Source organism: Rhinatrema bivittatum, chromosome 2, assembly GCF_901001135.1.
Source record: "Rhinatrema bivittatum chromosome 2, aRhiBiv1.1, whole genome shotgun sequence".
Lineage (NCBI taxonomy): Eukaryota > Metazoa > Chordata > Amphibia > Gymnophiona > Rhinatrematidae > Rhinatrema > Rhinatrema bivittatum.
Window position 1 is genome coordinate 773,888,328 of NC_042616.1, and position 20,213 is coordinate 773,908,540.

At 40.7% G+C, this 20,213-nt stretch overlaps 1 protein-coding gene across 2 annotated transcripts in view; it reads right to left on the reverse strand.

The window, feature by feature from the left end:
* ADCY8 (adenylate cyclase 8) overlaps nt 1-20,213 on the reverse strand; it is a 546,512-nt gene that overhangs the window by 380,467 nt on the left and 145,832 nt on the right. For both annotated transcript variants that reach the window (XM_029592041.1, XM_029592040.1), the window contains exon 2: nt 8,247-8,396. In XM_029592041.1, the coding sequence (XP_029447901.1) occupies nt 8,247-8,396 (150 nt within the window). The remainder of the gene's footprint in view (nt 1-8,246; nt 8,397-20,213) is intronic.

Here is a 20,213-nt window from a genome sequence, read left to right on the forward strand (position 1 = left end):
TAATTTACTATTTTGTAAGATACTTAGGCACATATATTTGGCAACTTATTTGCGTAATTTGACACCTGCTAATTATCTTGCAAACTGTTATCAGACTTGTTTATTGTGTACTATTGGCTGGGTGGGAGGTCTGGGTGAACAGGGGGGAGTTCAGGCTGAAGAACCAGAATGGTCTTGATGACCTGGAGAAGAAATGAGCAAACTGGTGGAGGAATTGGAAAACCAGTAATTTCAATTATATGCACTTTTTAAAATATACTTACTTCTACGCATAAATCTGGTATTCCTTTTTTTCACATGTAAAATATATGCATCAATATTTTTTAACTTGAAGGAAAAGTATGCACGTTCAATGCATTGAAATACTCACTTTCAATGGATAGCATGCATTCATGCATAAACACACATTTGCATATTTTATAATATGCTCACATCTGATATGTATGGGTTATAAAAAATTTCTGTAGATCTCTGTTTGGCCATATATACATGTATATTGAGCCACGAGGAGTTGTTTGAAATGTATCTTTCCAGCTGGGTAAGTCAGGTGCTCCACGGAGACATTTTGGGGTACAGCAAAGTTATCCAGCTTACTTACTCAGAAAACACCAATATTCAGTATTATTTGGCTATGTTAGACAGCTAACTTTAGGACTGCCTCATAGCAGTCCTAAAGATAGCTAGATAAAATTATTTGACTAAATTTTAGATAGCCAGGTAAATTTAGCAGTGCACTCTCGCCACTGAATATCTAGTAGATGTTAGCCAGATAATTTTATCTCGCTAACTTAGGCCTGGATTTTCTAAGTTCGCAGAACTTAGAAAATCCGGCGGTAATGGGGGGGGGGTGAAGTGGGGAGGCGGACCTGTGAAAGCCGGCACCGAGAAAGGTGGTGCTATTGGCTGCGTTACTGACAGTGATAAGGCTCCTTACCTTTTCGCCGTCAGCGATGTCTCCAGTGCCGCCCCGACTACTCCCCTTCCGGTGCGGACACTGCCCAGAACCCACCCCATCCCTTTTTGCGTGCGATACCTTTGGAAAATGACCCCCTTAGCTGGAATCCCCATGGCTGAATATCAATCCCATAGTATTTAATGATCCAGCCCCCATGCTTTCTAATATCTATTTATATCCTTGTCTTCTGGGAACATAGCGCTGTCACAAGGCATGGGAAAACAGATGACTGCCTGGGTCATCATGTCAGGAGTAAGATTTTGATTGCAAGCATTTGATGACATTTTCACTCTTAAGATTACTTTTAATACCCCTAATTCCACCATAATGGACTTGTTGATACATTCCTACCTTCCAAGCCCCTTATTCTACCATAGGGGACTTGCTGACACATGGCTAACTGACATACCCTTTATTCCACCATAGGGGACTTTCTGGCACATGCCTACCTGACATGACCTTTATTCTACCATTAGGGACTTGCTCTAACATGCCTATCTGCTATATCCCTAATTCCACCATACGGACTTACTGATATATGCCTACCTTCCATGGCCCTTATTCCACAATAGAGGATTTGCTGCCACATGCCTACCTGCCATATCCTAGAAAATCAAAAAAAGCATAAAATCAAGAAATGTAATAGCCTGATTTCAGCTACTGAATATGGGAAAAGCCCACAAAAACTTTCAGTAAAAAGGAAGAAATAGAGGCACAAAAAAAGATCCTGAAGATAAACCATTTTGATGTTCAGATGGTAAAAGTTTCAGCAGTGAGACCTACACATCCGAAAAACAGAAGAGCCTGGTTCAGCTACAGATTGTGGGAAAAGCTTTCTTATTAAAGTAAACCTCATAACTTACCAGGAAAACCACACTGATTAGAGATTTCCTACTTGAAATTGATTTAGCTGCTGGGTGGAATTATGGGTTTCTGGTGATAAGTTTTTCGAATGAAACTTTTATCAAATTCAGAAATTACATGCTTCCCTCATGGTACTGTTGGTGCACCTTTGCCCCTTTATGGAGTCTTACGCTACTCATGCCACTTTTGGTGCCACTTTGCCACAGTCTAGGTACTTTGGAGTTCTTTCCCCCTTCTGATGACTTTTTTCCCACAAGTTTCATGAGAATTGATGAGAAAGCCTCATCCCATTGACTTTAATGGCAAACGAAAAAACAAATTAATCGAATAAACATTTTTTTTTTAAAACTAATAAAGCAAATTCAGGTCTCACATAAATGAATTATCCAAACAAAACAATTTGTTTTTCTTCTGTCCATCCCTAATGTCTACTGCTTCACATTAAAACTGAGAGTAAAATATGCCATTTTTAGATCTCATTTACTTTAAGATTTTTTTCAACTGTTTGGATGCTGTAGTTCCAAAAGTACTGTGTGAAAAAAAGTTATTCCACCAGATACTTGCTCTATGGGAAGACATAAATAAACAGGGAAGTAGAAGAAAGCAAGCAAACAGAAGGGCAACATTTTTCCCAAGAATGAAGTCAATACATATCATGCCAGTGAGGAAACGAATGTAGGCCATAATAAAATAAGATTTTGGCAAATTATACTTTAGAATTATTGATAAATAATTAACCAATACAAAGAGGGTTACTGAATTATCCTTATCTTGCAATATCCAGCAGTAAACATTTGTTGAATCTTCTCCAAGATTTGCAAAATACTAGGAAAGATTCATAAAGGTTCTTTGTAACCTAAGTTAATCACATTTCCAGCCTCAATGGGCTTGATTCATTGAAATATAACTGGCTTCTGGAAGGAGTACAGAGGGATATTGTCATAAATTAGCTGTAATAGAAGGAGATATTCAGCCAAACAAATATTCGGCAAAGACTGAAAAAGGTAATTTGGGTCATGGAGAAGGAAGAGGCCTTCAAAGACCTTCTACTAAGGCCTGTTATTTTAACCATAAACCTGCCCACAAATACTGATTAATACAAATGCATACATGCTTACCATGCACCTTTCAGAGCTCTCAAACCCCCAACTGGCTTTCCCCTGCCTCAGGCAGGCGCAACCTCAGTTTCAAGGGGTTGCTGCAGCCATGCAGCACCATTTATTTCAATGGGCAAGTTGCAAAGATAAGTTTTGAAAAGTCATATAGGTTTGAGCTGCAAGCTAATCAGCTCTCATTGTCTCTGGCCTTCCAAAAGAGATCAAAAACTTCAGTCTTGGCTAAGCATTTTAAAGATTATTCCAGTTGACCTTACATAATTGTCCCTAATTCAGGATGATAGGTTTTCCTGTGGTACCTGGACTTAATTCTCTCTTGCTTTCTGGGAGGAGGTTTGAGATTTTCTTCTCATTTTTTAGAGAAATCACCTAGCATTTGGGTAACTGCTTGCTTTCTAAGCTGAAAGCTGATCAACTGTTTTACTAGCTCTGCAGGGGGGCCTCCATCTGAAGCTTACAAAGATCCCTATAATCACATGATAACGCCCACCTGGCTGCTGCTTCTTATATCATGACTGATCCTTAACCAGCAGTGCTGGTGGGAAATTCAAGCTGACCTGCTCAGTTAGTCAAATCAGACCCTGGTATTTTTTGTTATAACTAACATATAAGTAAATGAAAGAAGGGGGAAAAACCTTAAGGAAGTTTTAGAGTTCTCATTTCTGAGTTAGCCGTCTGGCTTAAACAGAGAAACTATCAGACTTAGGGCTGAGGTGTAAACATAAAATAACTCTGAGACCACCATTACCAGTACCATTGCCTTTGAAGCCTCTTAAAAGGAGTCCATTATACTGCATGCTCAAAGAGAGCACAGACCATAGATCACAGGATGTGCTCTGCCCTGCCCCTCTACAAAAATGTAACCATATATTTGTAGTACAATAAGTAAACTCTGGTAGCACTTGGAATAGGAATTAAAATTGATGATGGAGTCTACCATACTAAGCACTTAAAAAGACGGCAGTGGAACCCAAAGGAAAAAAATACATTCTTATAAGGAACTCCATAGTGAAAGGTACAGAGTTGGGAATCAATCATGGGGAAAGAGATGTATTTTACCTTCCAGTGGCTTAGCTTGTGGGAATAGGCAGCATTAAGCTGGAGAAATGCAGAAGGAAAGTAATCTGAATAACATTGTACACGTAGATACAAATGGCCTAGATAAAAAATAAGATTCAAAAGTAGTTAATGGAGTTGAGGAAGGGGTATTGGACAGATAGCTGTATCTGTTACCTTCTCAGAAATGCTATCCACCTACAACAGGAGGACAGAAGAAATTGCCCTCACAAAGAATTTAATTCATGGTAGAAAGACTGATGCAGTGAAGGTGTTTGGGGGTACAGTGGTGACTGAGCATGGGCCTGGGAGAAGAAGGATTGTTTACATCCATTTACGAAGGATATATGGGGAAATCCCTCAATTGTGCCCCATTCTTATTTATTTATTGTTTTTGTTATACCGAGTTTCATGATAGGCATCACATCAACCCGGTTTACAAATAACAAGGAGTGTAAAGCATAACGTAACGTAAAAAACAATATTTTCAATAAGAACCTTGAACTTTAAATACAGTGAATCAGAAAAAGGGAGAGGGAAAGTTACAAAAAACAAGGAAAATAAACTTGGGATGGAAGGGGAGAAATTGAACAGCACAATATTTACATTTCAGCCTATTGATACATTAGAATAGCAAGTGAAAAAATAAGACTATGAAACGGTACATAGGTAATCAAATGAATAAATATGACACAGTTGTGAAAGGTAATAGTATGATAAATATTCAGCAGGAATTAGTGAGAGAGGGTTTGAGGTTGGTTTAGTAGTTTAGTAGTACAAGATATTTTGTTTAGTAGTACAAGATATTTTAAATATTCAGCAGGAATTAGTGAGAGAGGGTTTGAGGTTGGTTTAGTAGTTTAGTAGTACAAGATATCTTGTTTAGTAGTACAAGATATTTTAGAACATAAGAACATGCCATACTGGGTCAGACCAAGGGTCCATCAAGCCCAGCATCCTGTTTCCAACAGTGGCCAATCCAAGCCATAAGAACCTGGCAAGTACCCAAAACTAAGTCTATTCCATGTTACCGTTGCTAGTAATAGCAGTGGTTATTTTCTAAGTCAACTTAATTAATAGCAGGTAATGGACTTCTCCTCCAAGAACGTATCCAATCCTTTTTTAAACACAGCTATTCTAACTGCACTAAACACATCCTCTGGCAACAAATTCCAGAGTTTAATTGTGCATTGAGTGAAGAGGAACTTTCTCCGATTAGTTTTAAATGTGCCACATGCTAACTTCATGGACTGCCCCCTAGTCTTTCTATTATCCGAAAGAATACCCATTCTAGACCTCTCACGATTTTAAACACCTCTATCATATCCCCCCTCAGCTGTCTCTTCTCCAAGCTGAAAAGTCCTAACCTCTTTAGTCTTTCCTCATTGGGGAGCTGTTCCATTTCCCTTATCATTTTGGTAGCCCTTCTCTGTACCTTCTCCATCGCAATTATATCTTTTTTGAGATGCAGCGACCAGAATTGTACACAGTATTCAAGATGCGGTCTTACCATGGAACGATACAGAGGCATAATGACATTTTACGTTTTATTCACCATTCCCTTTCTAATAATTCCCAACATTCTGTTTGCTTTTTTGTCTGCCGCAGCCCACTGAACCGACAATTTCAATGTGTTATACACTATGATGCCTAGATGATGCATCACCTTGCACTTATCCACATTAAATTTCATCTGCCATTTTGATGCCCAATTTTCCAGTTTCACAAGGTCTTCCTGCAATTTATCACAATCTGCTTGTGATTTAACTACTCTGAAATACTACACCATCCGGTGTTCGAATAAATATTTGTATCAATGGTATTGATTGCCCTATCAAAAATCTTATGGTAATTGAAAAATGACGCTTATTAATTATACAAATATTTATTCGAACACCGGATGGTGTAGTATTTCGGTAAAATTATTCTTGACGGGCTGCAAATGATTGAAAAGACCGGACGGCTCGGTGAGGTTTACTGAGCACATCGTCAAAGGCTTGCTGATGCAGTCCCGTTTCTCCACAAAAAATTTTCTTTATATCATTTGTTTGGCTAATTGTGAATAGCATACTGCAAAGAAAACTTGGCGATACCTTTTGTGATTTTTGATGTTCAGAACATACAGGTTCGGAATACTGCTCTTTGTTCATCTGTGTTGGTTGATATAAAATCAGCAAATCTGCCAAATATGTAAGCACTTAAAAACAATACTTAAAAGTTTAATCCTAGTTCTATGGACAACAGGCAGCCAGTGCAACTCCTACAGTAACAATACTGCATGATCATATTTCTTTGTATAAAAAAGCTGTTTTGTTGCAGTATTTTGTACAAATTACAATCATTTCAATAAGACTGTTGCATTCTCAGTAATCTAAATGATTAGCAAAAAAAGCATGCACTAGGAGATTATTTCCACTTTATGCAGGCTATCCTCATACAGAAAAATTACCACAGGTTACCACTACCTTTATTTACATCATCGCCACTAGGAATCCTCTGTGTTTATCCAATATTCTTTTGAATTCTGTCTTCACCACCTTTTCTGGGTGAGCATTCCAGGCATCCACCACCCTTTCAGTGAAAAAAAATACTTCCTGCCATTGTTCCTGGGTGTACCCCCTGCAGTTCATAGTTCTACAGTTTCTATTCCACTGGGAAAACCTGTATTTCTGGTGCATTTTTTAATTCTTTTCAGGTATTTAAAAATCTAAATCACATCCCTCGGTCTCTCCTTTTCTCTAGCAACACAAATCATATGTCTCAGACCACATAACATTTTGACTGCCTTTTTATGGACCACTTCAACTCTATTTTTACTGAGAGATGGTCTCCAAAATTCAACACAGTACTTCAGGAGAAACCTCACCAGTGATTTTTACAGGTACATTATCATCTCTTTTTTTCCTGCTGTTTATGCCTCTCTCTATCTAGCCTAGCATTCCTTTGTCCCTAGTCACTGCTTTGTCACACTGTTTTATTAGCTACAGATCATAAGATACTATCACCCCGAGACATCAATGTCTCACCCCATATCCCCCTTCCACTTAACTTACAACTTCTTTGGATTTCTGCACCCCCAAATGCATGACTCTGCCCTTCTTTAACGTTGAATCTTAAATAACTACCAAGCATTTGACCACTCCTCAAGATTTCTTTGATGACTTCTCATTCTGTATGCTCCTTCAGAGATGACCACTCTGTCACAGATTTTAGTATCATCCCCAAATAGACAAACTTTTCTTTCTACTCTGTTCATAATATCACTCACAAATATATTGAACAGAACCAATCCTGAAGCGGATCCATGAGGCAACCCTCTAATCATCTCTCCCTCCTCTCCATTAATTCCATTTACCACTATCCTCCATGATCTATCCGTCAACTCATTTCTAATCCAGGTCACCACCTTAGGATTCTCTTCTAGGCTGTTAATTTTTATTCATGAGCGTCCTATGCAGGAAAGTATCAAAAGATTTGCTGAAATCCAAATAAACTGCATCCAGCTCTCCAATCACACAATCAAACACAATCTAACTGATTCATTTGACATGATCTACCTTTGGTAAAACCATGCTGCTTCAGATCCTGTAACCCACTAGTGCCGCATTTTAATATTTCTCAGTATATCTGAGAGCTTTTCTTACCTCCCTCTTTTTTTGGACATGTAGAACAACTTCATTAGTTTGGTGGCAATTTGAATTATTACAATGCTCATGGTAAAATATGGGATGGGGACTCAGTGTTTTATGTATGAACATAAGAACATAAGAAAATGCCATACTGGGTCAGACCAAGGGTCCATCAAGCCCAGCATCCTGTTTCCAACAGTGGCCAATCCAGGCCATAAGAACCTGGCAAATACCCAAAAACTAAGTCTATTCCATGTTACCATTGCTAATGGCAGTGGCTATTCTCTAAGGGGTAGATCTTTAAAAAATACGTGATCGCGTACTTTTGTTCTCTTACTAATCGTAAGAGACACCAATTTAAAATATATTTTTCTTAGATTCCCAAATTCCATGAGAAACTGAGACTTACCCGATGTGAAAACCTACCGAGGAATCTCATTATCCAAAACAAAAAAAAAAGTGTTGCACCCTTGTTATTTATTTTCACCAGATCCAAGTGCATTAACCCAGCAACCACACTACTTTAGACTGAAAGCAGAAGACATGCGCTTCAAATCATGTATGCCAGGCAGCATAACTGAATGACTGCCAATTAATGCTTAAAAATAATTGCTTTTATTTGGATACCTGTCGCTGGTTTTCCGTTTCTAGCCTCAGCCTTGCTTCGACACATCTTCTGGTTTCCAGGAATGCTTGTCGCTGAGCTCTGTCTGACAGGTAGCTAATGAAGATTCCTGCGGTATTCATACACAGAAACAACACTGCTTGAGCCACTATCTGAAACAGACAAATAGAAATGGTCTTTGTCAGAGCTGTAAAACAGCAAACAGGAAAAATAATTTTAAAAAAAGCATTAACTTTGCCCATGATATTAAAGTCCTCACATTAATTACTAAGCTGAGCTACTGCGAGTGCTTGCCAAGATCATCAAAAAAATCATACAAACAAAAATATTTGGATCAATGCTAGAAAAATATTAATGAGCTGTTTTGCATGCAAATGCATGCACGTCAGTTCATTAATATTAAAAAGGCAAAGCACAGATCATGATAAACCATGTGATCTGTGAAAATCCCAGGAAAATTAACAGGACCTTTCTATGTTTACTTAACTTTCCCGAAGAACATCACTATGCTCTTGGGTGTGTCAAAGCTCATGATCCCCGTCCCTGGGATTTCTAAAAGGGCACTAACCCTGCGTGAAGATTACTCCAGCACATTTCACACCCTGCCCCAAAAGATGATACCTCTTCATTTGCCAATCCTCTCGCCCCCCCCCCTCCCCCCTTGCAAAGCCTATGCCCAGAGATCCCATTTTTGCCTCAGCAGAGGTTGGGTCAATAACCCCGCCCCTGTCTCCAAAAACTGCTCCCACCCAAATAGAGATAAAAAGACCCCCCCACATACACACCTATAGTCCCCCTCCCCTGCACCCTCTTCTTATTATATATAACCTCAATGTTGTTGCCCTGAGATAGATGCAATGCCCAATCACGCCTGACCCGCCAATATAGAAATTCAGAATGGCACCAGCGGATCCATGGTTCCTCTTTGTCCTGCACAAGAGAGGCCAGCTTTGCGTCACTGGTGTCATTCTGAATAACATGAAGGCACCATTTTAATACCGGTTAGTAAATAGGGCCCTAAGAAGACAGGTGGTAAGCAATAACCATTAAAACTTAGAGAAAGTGAATAAATACAAGCAATATATGAGTTCTACTTCAAAAAGAATAGCTCGTGTTCAATGGGCTCTAGTGTACATTTATTATGACAACTGGATAAGCTTTTAGCTATGAAAGCATCTAATTTTTTGAAATTCAAAAGAGACATCAATAAGTGTGCCACTTCAGTTCCTTGCGCATGAGGACAGGGAGTGTTTTGATCTATTTTCAAATTATTCAAGTGGGACAAAGATAGTGTATGCTTTTTATTCGCAGCCTTTGCCCCAATTTACAAAGTGATGGCATGCTTGTACCAGGGCTTCAAAATTTGCCATGGGAGCAAAGTACCCGCTGTTACCTGCTCCTACTTTTCCTGCGGGTGCTTTTTGAATGGAAAAGTATTCGAGAAGATTTGAAGATGTGACCTACATTTAAATGTATTCATTTATTTATTTATTTATCGAGTTTTATAGACCATTGTTCGGTTTCGCCATCACAACGGTTTACAAAAGATCGATGTTTAACAGAGTGTTCAAAAATGTGTTCGCTTGTTATTTTGTCTTAATCGTTCTACATTCATACGTTTGTTAACATGTTTTAGGCGTTCTGGTATATATTCTAATATAGAGTCATTCTGGTATAGTCGTTTTAGTATAGTTTCATTAGGTGTTTTGGTAGGCTTTCGAAAACATCCAAGTTTTTAGTTCTTTTTTGAAGGTTTTTTAATTTTGTTGTGTTCTCAGGTCTGTTGGGAGGGAGTTCCAAAGTTCAGGGCTTCCTAGGGATATGGCTCTCTTCCGAGTTGTGGTGAGTTTCTGAAGGGTTGGTGGGATTTTTAATAGACCTTTGTTCGCTGAGCGGAGATTTTGGTTTGGTGAGTGGAGTTTTATGGATGCACTGAGCCAATTTGTTTGTTGTTCATATATTATTTTTATTTTTTACATGAGCAGTTTTCCTTCCATCCATCCCCGGGAACTCTTCCTATCAGGGCAGCTATAAGGATGTGCATTTTGGAACAATGTGTGGGCTTTTAGGCACATTGAGGGACGGAAATTGTCAGATGGTCAATTAAGTTACGCCAATCGCTTTGAAAAGTGACATCCTCAACTTTAGCCCCTAAAACGTGAGAAATAAAACAAAAACATATAAAAGCACATTTAAGATATACATAGGAGTAACATTGAGGTCCATAGTCAGCCGCTGAGCATCTCGGCTAGTTAGCTGGATAAACTTATCTGGCTAATTTAGCTAATATATTCAGCGTTGTAGTCATGCCTCTGAATATATCCGGCTATTTACCAGCTACATTTTAGCCAGATAACTTATTTACTGGCTAGAATTTAGCCAAATAGCTGGGTTATTTATTATTTTGTGTTAGGGTTTATCGAGGGTGATAATGCTGTAACGCACATGATAATGCCGTAACACACGTGATAAACATTGCATCGCAAAATGCATATGCAAATTAAAAATTGAGTATTTGAGTGGGAGGAGTTTGGGCAGAGTAAATGGAAATGAGGTTCTGCTAGCGTGGAGTGTGATAGCGTAACGCAAACTATTGCGGGATTTACGCCAGAAATAACTACACCATTTATTTTTTTTGCAGTACGGTGAAAAACCTATTTATTGAGCTCCTGCAGCCGATATCGCCGATCATGGGTATTATGCGCGTGATTAAAAAGAGGAATTATAAGGGACACACTTACTAGGCCTTCCTCCCCCAATAAAAACACCTGTTTTTCCTAAAGCCATAATGTTTGTGGTGAGTTTAATTATTGGCTAGCCTCACCAAACTGTTGGCCACCCTGCATTTCATAGCCACTGGCTCCTTCCAAACGACAATAGGGGTCATGGGTGGAATGTCCTAAAGCACTTTTTCCTGCTGTCTGGACCAGGTCATCACAAGTCTCTGACCACATTAATCACTCCATAACATTTCCTTGGGACAGGCAGGACTTGATGGACTTGAAAAGAAGCTTTTGTGCCTATGCAAACTTTCCCAATATTCTGGGCGCTATCGACTGAATTCACGTGACCATCATTCCACCCCGTGACAGGCAGGAGATGAACCGCAACAGAAAGCTCTTCCATTCCATCAACGTTCAAATGGTCTGTGATGCTCGAAAGCGCATCCTCGACATGGTGGCCAGGTACCCGGCAGCTGTGCACAATTCCTTTATACTTAAGGTATCGGGCCTGTGTGAAAATTTTGAGGTCGGCCTGTACGATGACAGTTCACTCATAGGTAAGAGAGACACTTCTTTCTATATTCCATTTCTGACTATTTGTTTATTTATTTATTTATTTATAGATTCTTTTATACCGTGGTACGTATCGTTATACATCACCTCGGTTTACAGTAAAACAATAAATTAGCAACAGGCTTTACAGATAACAGTATAAACATTAGAACATTTAACAGCGACAGGCTTTACAATAAAAACGTGTTTCAAAGGAAATATGCTAACTTCGTTACATATATATATGTAAACTATATGTTTGTGGCAAATGGCTCGGACATGGGGGTTGGCTGGGAAGGAGGTAACAGCATCGCTGCCATGACAAGTACAGTTAAGTCTATAGGCCATTGCTCCAGACCTAACTCCCCATGCTGCAGAGGCCTGCTAATCTTTTGAGGGCAAACAAGGCACCTGCCCTAAAGCTTGGTGTGTGAGCAGGCACTATACACTCAACGTCTTCATTTTCAAAATGGTCCTGTTCCTGTCCTCCCATTGGGAGCTATTTAAATCTCACTGGTTAAATACAATGACAAAATTAAGAACCTAAAGACAAATATTCTAAATACAATGAAACAAAAAATTAAAATGAAAAAAAAGAGATGTTAAACAATGGACGATATTCAATGAGATATCGGAACCGGAAATTGAATCTATGCTAAAAAAAACTAAATCCCGTCCCACAAGCATATGACACAATACCAACCATGGACATAAAAAAAGTAGCCAACACAGTATCCCCGACATTAGCAAAGATCTTTAATCTATCTTTAGAGGAAGGGATCATGCCAGATAAACTAAAAGGGGCAATTGTAAAACCAATTTTAAAGAAGAAAAACAGCGACCCGCTTAACCTAAGCAATTACAGACCAATATCAAACCTACCCCTAATTGCAAAATTAATTGAAAAAACTATATAAAAGCAACTAGCGGAACACTTAGATAGCAATAATATCCTGTATCCATCACAGCATGGCTTTCGAAAACACTATAGCAGAGACATTACTGCTTGCTTGTGCTAACAGACAACATCATGAGAGGTTTCGATAGTGGTAAACATTATATTCTAGTGATGCTAGACCTGTCAGCAGCCTTTGATAGCATAAATCATGACATACTTTTAAATAGACTAGAAGAAATAGGATTAAGTAACAAAACTATCAAACGGTTTAGATCATATCTAAGTAACAGATATTTCCAAGTATAAATCAAAGACATAATGTCAGAAAAAATAAACCTTCAAACAGGAGTACCACAGGAAACAGCCCTATCTGCTACACTCTTCAACATATACCTGTTACCGTTATGTCACCTGCTGGCTGGTCTGGGCATCACACATTATATATACGCTGACGATATTCAATTAATACTACCCATCGACGACACAATTGAAAAAACATTAAACATAGTTAACATGTATCTTGATATCATCAAACAGCTACTAAACCAAATGGAGATAGTAATTAATATAGAGAAAACAGAATTCCTACATTTAGAACGCAAAAATATTGAGATCATTCAAAGCCCAATCACACTCAAAAACAACCAAAAAATAGAATTCGCAGAGAAAGTACGGAACCTAGGAGTAATAATTGACACAGAACTAAGCTTAAAACAACATATATCTTTAAAAGTTAAAGAAGGATACGCCAAACTCATGGTTCTCAGAAGACTCAAACCACTTCTAACAACTGCCAACTTTCGATCAGTACTACAAGCGTTGATTTTTGCAAGCACTGATTATTGTAACACCCTTCTACTAGGTCTACCATACACATCACTCAGACCACTACAAATTTTACAAAACACAGCTGCAAGAATTTTGACCGGTAAAAGTAAAAAAGAGACCACATCACCGAAACCCTAGCTGAGTTACACTGGCTACCCATTGAGCAAAGAATACAGTACAAAATACTATGCACCATACATAAATTAATGCATAACAAAAAAGAAGAATGGCTGAACACAGCCCTTTGCATACACATCTCTAACAGAAACCTGAGATCAGCAAACAAAGCACTCCTATTCCATCAATCAAAACAGCAAGACTAGCACGAGTAAGAGAAAGGGCGTTATCCTTGGCAGGACCCATACTATGGAACACCATGCCCTTGGAGTTAAGATTACAAAGAGACAGCAAAACCTTTAGAAAAAGCTTAAAAACTTGGCTCTTTAAACAAACCACCACCATAATCACACCACTGTAATCAATATGTGTGTAGTTTTTATTTTTATTTTTTTCAATCATCACTAAAGGATAAAGTTACAATTATAAAGCTAGTCTTGCATTCAAATCTGATACAAAGATTTGGACATTATTTATCACATACCAATTATTATTGTTTACAAACTATGTTACTGAACCATTATGGCACCTGTGTAAATTGATATATTTTAGCATCATTATTTTATGTGCCTTACTGTAAACCGTTGTGACCGTATCCATCTTAACGACTGTATAGAAAAGATTTAAAATAAAAATAAAATAAATAAATGTGTCTACACAGCTGGTACTGTACGATCATCTGTGGCCAGTTAGTGATGAGTTATCCAGATTGCCGGCCATAGTTTGTCTTGACCCTCACACAGCTGAACCAGAAGCAGTGTCCCGTGCATGTTGGTGGCCTGGCATATTCCCTATGTGCTCACAAATGGGTTTCTATGGAGGATATACTGCAGAGCAGGCAGGGACATTCACAATCACACCATGAGTTACTGTTTTTTCAACTAACGCAGGTGTGGCAGCTCTTATGTATTGCTTCAGGGTTGGCAGACTGCTACACACCAGTAGCCTTAGCTCGGTTGCGAGGGCCTGGCATGCAATTATTGGAATACCTAGATGCTATTTAGTAGTCCGGTAGAGCTGAACTACTTTTGGCTGCTGCTATCCTGCACATATACTGGCCCAGAACAATGTGATATGCACTTAGGCTAGGCAAATCAGCCTAAAAGGCTCAGGGAAAGGTATAGGCTGCCTTATACAGTCATATAGAATGCAGTGGTTTGCCATCCAGATCTGCAATCGACAATGCTGTGACTGATGGCTTAAATCTTTCATTGCTGCAGGAGATTCTGGGTATGGTTGCAGGACCAGCCTTCTCACCCCTGTTGCCATTTCCAACACACACCATATAGTTTCTAATGACTCTAAGAGCACACACATCTCTTCTGAGCAAAGGTTGACATCCTAGAAGCCACCAGTTAGTTGTGTTTGAACCTCCTGCCTTCAAATCAGCCGTCACAACTAGCTTTACAGAGATACTGAGATGTCAGGGTGCTGCAAGGCGCTTGGCCATTATGGCTCACTGATAGTCATGTGGTGCAGCAGTATGTACCCAGAAAATGTGCAGAGTGTTTTGCTTTGAGCAATAGCTACCAGTATCTTTTACAGTCCTGGTGTAATACGTTACAATCCTTAAAGCACATAGGATGAGCACTCCAGCGCCAACAAGTTTGCAGAGAGTTCTGTTTCCATCACTCCAAATGTTTCCGTGGTTTAATGATTGCAGACCCTTGCTGATCCACATGCCTGTCACGACTTGTGGGGAATCAGGAGGAGCTGCTGTCTTCTATGCTGTGCCTCATTTGGTGTAAGTAACTTTTACAGTAATTAGTGAGCAGGGCAAGTATGCTCCAACACTCTCAATGATCTGCTCTGTGTATAGCATTAAGGCTAGAGAAACTGTTATTAGCTGATGACTTCATGAGCCTACAAGCTGCCTCCATAAAACACAGGACACAGTGCTGAATGTATAGGCCTACTGCTCCCAGAGGACTCATGTGGTTGGCATGATGGCTGATGCCTTTCTGTGGTGTTTTCTTGCCAGACACGCATTTAGTGTCACCTAAGGCCTTGAGGTATGCCTCTGACAGAGTTTTATGTTGCCAGGTATAGATAATTATTATCAGACTATTTCATTATCAGTTATGGACAAGCAGACACAGACATCAATGTAGTTTGATGACAAACATTCCAGGAACATATGCTTAGCCCATGAGTAGGTGCACAAAGTGCTGCAGGTAGTCTATGCTCAAAAGATAAGTGTGTCAGTGTGTGACTCTGTGAGTAACGTTCTCTCAGTCTCTGTCTCAGGGGTGTTGTTGCAATCGGAGGTTCCTCCCTTACCACAGCAATCCATACCTCAGAGCTGGCAGCATGTATGCATTCATTTTGCACAAATTGCTTTTGGACAGCAGTGATCGCGTGCTTCGACTCTTGAGAAGGGGTGCCCATAGACCATATGGGCTGCAGTATGCATGGCGTCAGGCCTTTTACTCTAAAATTTCCCCTAGTCCATTCACTGTTTATACCTAGCATTGAGAGAGGGGCAGAGGTGTGAAACTTGACAGCGTGACACATCAAATATGCAGTCTTACAAGTATGCGTATTAGTTGACATTTGCCTGTAATGGACACCGTCACAGAGGTTTCTCCACCTAGTCCAGTTATTTGGAGGTGTGCAGCCTACCCAGAGCTTAAGCTACCACTTTTGGGAGGGAGGAAGTGGGTGTTAAGAAGCTCTCCGCTGAATGTGGGGATGCTGGATGGCAGGAACGTGGAGTGGCAACGACCACCTAATGCCATCAATGTTGGACTGATTCAGATGAATGGGTTGGATGAGGGTTTAATGGCAGCATGTAGTGAGATAGCCAGTGCAAGGGTGTGTTTATGTGTGTGTGGGGGGGAGGGGGGGTTGGTTTGCTTGGCAGGTGCCCGAGGCCTATTTGAGAGTCTCCAGTCACTGGTCTCCTTAGCCTCTTCTCTGTTGATCATATCATGCACAGTAGACATAAAGGCTGCCACCCCAGGCCGCATCATTTGACACTCACTCTGCCCTCTGTATATACTGGCAGGGTAGGGCTACCTTCTTTCTGTCATATGTAGGTCAACAGCTTTCCTGTGCATACACAGAGGTGGTGCGGCCCATATCTGCTGTAGATTCTAGGGGACAGGGTTTGCTTAGCACTTTCGGTGCTTCACTTGTAGATTAAACAATCTTTTCCTTCGACACTGCTGTGTACTTCGCGACTGTTGGAACAGAGTGTCAGCTGCTGTGAGACAACTAGGGAGGAGGAATGAAGGAGTAGTGTCTTGTCGAGAATGTCCACAGACAAAGAGCTGAGGGCCTAGCTGTTTGGGAACAGGTAGCCTTCCACAGATTGACTGCCAGCCCTGTACTGGGCTGCCTTCGGGATTTGGATGCTACCTGTAAGGTCATCCTTATCTTACACATATTATTCTTTAAGGAAGCATTCAGTAATAATGGCCCCTCACAATAACTATCAAATCATAAATGAGGGTTATCTTAAATGTCAGGATCATCCTTATTAGCCTGACTGACAGGATTGCACATCTTATTTTTCATCTGTCCTAGTTTTGTTAAAATAATGGTAATTAATCTACAGTTTTTTATTTATGACAGTTTTAAATTTTATGATTTTTATACTGATCATGATTTGGATTGTATTTTTTTTCCCAACTGTGTTTATTTCTTATTAGCATTTTATTTCATTATTATTAGTTAGTATTACTTTTAATTTTAATTCTTCACTACTGTAACCCACTTTGATCGATTTTTGCATTGGTAAAACGGTATATATATTTTTTTTTTAAATAAATATTTAAATAAAATAAAATACAATTATACAGATCCCCAAGCCATGCCAGTACAAGGCTGCCTTGTCCCAAGCAGCAGCAGCGGCCCTCAGCTCTATGTCTACGGACATTCTCGACAACACTCCTTCCCTCTCTCCCTATGTGATGCGGGAGCCTGCAAATTGGCCTAACCATGGGCTTTTTTTTTTTTCGCTATATTTATAGCTTTTGATTAATTTAGGGCACAGTGTCCAAATCTTCATCTAACCAGCTAACTTCTACGTTATCCAGCTAAATGCTTTTGAATATTGACCTCTTAGTGGTTAGAGGAGTTGGCAGAGAACCGGAGAAGCCAGTGTTCAAATCCTGCTTTTCCCACCGACATCCCTTGTTACCCTGGGTAAGTCACTTTGCCCTCCATTGCCTCGGGTACTTATAAGTACTCCCTGGGGCAAAGACTTATCAACTGTTGCTGAATAGTATTAAAGGGTGTATTCATTTGTTGTAAAACAAACTGAAAAATGCAGCAAAGCAGCCTGTTTTGTTATGTCGACATGATGCGATTTATCGTGAATGCCGGTATAGAAAAACTTAAAATAAATAAAATAAAAAATGTGCCATTTCAAAATGAAATGAAACAAAACCCTCAATGAAATTCATTAGGGTTCTTGATTCATTTGAAAAATAGAAGACACCCACCCAGGTCTGGTCTCCTTCTGAAAAAAACTGTGCACCCCACAAATCTTCCTCTATGCTCCCAGATATTCTTAGTCCCTTTGATGGGGTCTCCCGAATCTAATTGGGGCAGAAACAATCCCCAATTACTTTTCCCACACTGGCAATGGCCGGCCCCGAGGTCTGCATCATTTTGGTGGCAGCCTCAGGGCCAGCCGGTGCCAGTTTCCAATCTAGACTCGGCAGGGCAGGAGTGCCTTCTGCCCCAATTGCACTTCAGAGACCCCCATGGAAGGGGTAAGAGCATCTGGGGAGGGGGCGTGGAGGGGCTTGGCTGCCATAGAGGAAGATCTGTGGGGGGAAGGGGGTTCAGTTTTTAAATGTTCCCAATTTATTTGGCGTTAGAAACTCTCGCACTTTTCTAAACACTCACTAAAGTTGCAATCAGGGATGTGCAATAAAGAAATTTGAGTTTTGTTTTTTTTGGGGGGGGGGGGGGGCGGGAGGGGTTTGCTAGGGTTTTCATTTATTTTAAATGAAATAAACATCAAAAAGAACAGGAAAAGGACCTGGAAAAAAAATTAAGGGGAAGGTAAGCGGCCACATTCCCTTCTCCTTGCCCCCCTCCCCCTGTGAGAGGGAAGGAGAAGGGAACCTGCTCTTTAGCCGCCTTTATTTTTTCCCAGGTTCTTTTCTTCTTCTTTTTGATGTTTATTTCATTTCAAATAAATGAAATCCACAGCAAAAGCCTCCCTACAGTAAAAAAACTAAAACTAAAATGTATTTCGTGCACACTCCTGATTGTAACAAAAAGGAGTAGATTTTAAAAGCCCTGCGCGCCGGCTCGCCTATTTTACATAGGCCGCCGGCGCGCGCAAAGCCCCAGGACGTGCGTAAGTCCCGGGGCTTCATAAAAGGGGTGGGAGGGGGCGTGTCCAGGGGTGGATCCGGGGTCAGGGGGCGGTCTGAGGCGGGTCCAGGGGCGTGGTGACAGTTCGGGGGCGGGCCGGGAGGGCGGTCCCGAGTCCCCCGGCACTGCGGCCTGTGCCGGGGAATGGCGAGGCGGCGCGCGCAAGTTACACCTGCCTCAAGCAGGCGTAACTTGCACAACAAAGGTAGGGGGGGTTTAGGTAGGGCTGGGGGGGTGGGTTAGATAGGGGAAGGGAGGGGAAGGTGGGGGGACGCGGGAGGGAACAGAGGCAGGCTGCGTGGCTCGGCGCACGCAGGCTGCTAATTTTGCGCAGCCTTGCGCGTGCCGACCCTGGATTTTATAAGAAAAGCCGGTTGTGCGAACAAAAGTACGTGTGCGTACTTTTTTAAGATCTACCCCAAAGTGTACACTACAAGTAAATAACACCGGATGTTCTGCATAAGAACAAATAAGGAAATACACAAAAGTCTACAATATTCAGAAGGGGAGGGCCACCATTCAGAAGACATTCAAAAGAAAAAGCAAGAAATAAAATGGGGGGAGGTCACTTCATTACCAGCCTATAATCATTTAGAGACTGTTACCCAAAGTTAGCCCAAGAGCATTAAAGAAGGGAGCCTTACCAGAAGGAAAAACACTTGGCTGGGTTAAAAAACAACAACCAATTAACATTATGATATTTAACTAAATATTTGGCTGGATATTTTAAATAGAACATTGCACCTATCTGGGATATTTGAGGTTTTAACAAAGAAACTGTCTCTGTCTCAATTGAGTGGCATGAGGCACATCCGGCAAAATGCAAATTTTACAATGACAGAACAATTCATCCTTGTAATTGAAAAACAGTTTCATAATCTAAACTGACTGCCGGTGTAGAGACATTAACCTGACCCTCACCAGAGTCTTCCAAAAAAGCAGTTAGACTGCCAGCGTACACCGAGAAAGTTCTCCCATGGCCCTCAATCACCAGCCAAATCGCCTTTTTAGATAAAACACTTTGAGGTTTAGGTAAAGAAGATGCATTCTCCGAAATCTAACCTGAGGCATTTTACAGTTTTGCTCTTTCTTGCAAAGCAGCCATATCTTGAGCCCCCAAATGGGAATTCTCCAGTGGCCCGACTGTCATCTCCTCAGCACCACAGGACAGTGGTTTCCATCCGGGTCCTCCTTGACATGTCCTCCTGAGTGATGCCATCGGCTGGGGACAACAAACTTCCTCCACTCAGAAACGTCGGAGCGCTTCTCTCCTTCGGACGCACAGAGATATCCGGGGCCACAGGGGACGGTAGCAAAACCTTCCTTTCTTCTCACTGCAAGGCAAACGCACGGAGGCACTGGGCTGGGCACTCTCCCGAACGATGACGTGCTCAGTTGGTCCTGGAACAGGAGTATCTGAGGGCTCCGTCGGGTAAGCTCTCACCCTCCCTTTTTCGCTTGCTCATAATAATATGAAGAAAGAAAAAGAAACAAAGAGGAAAAGGGATCTAGCACAT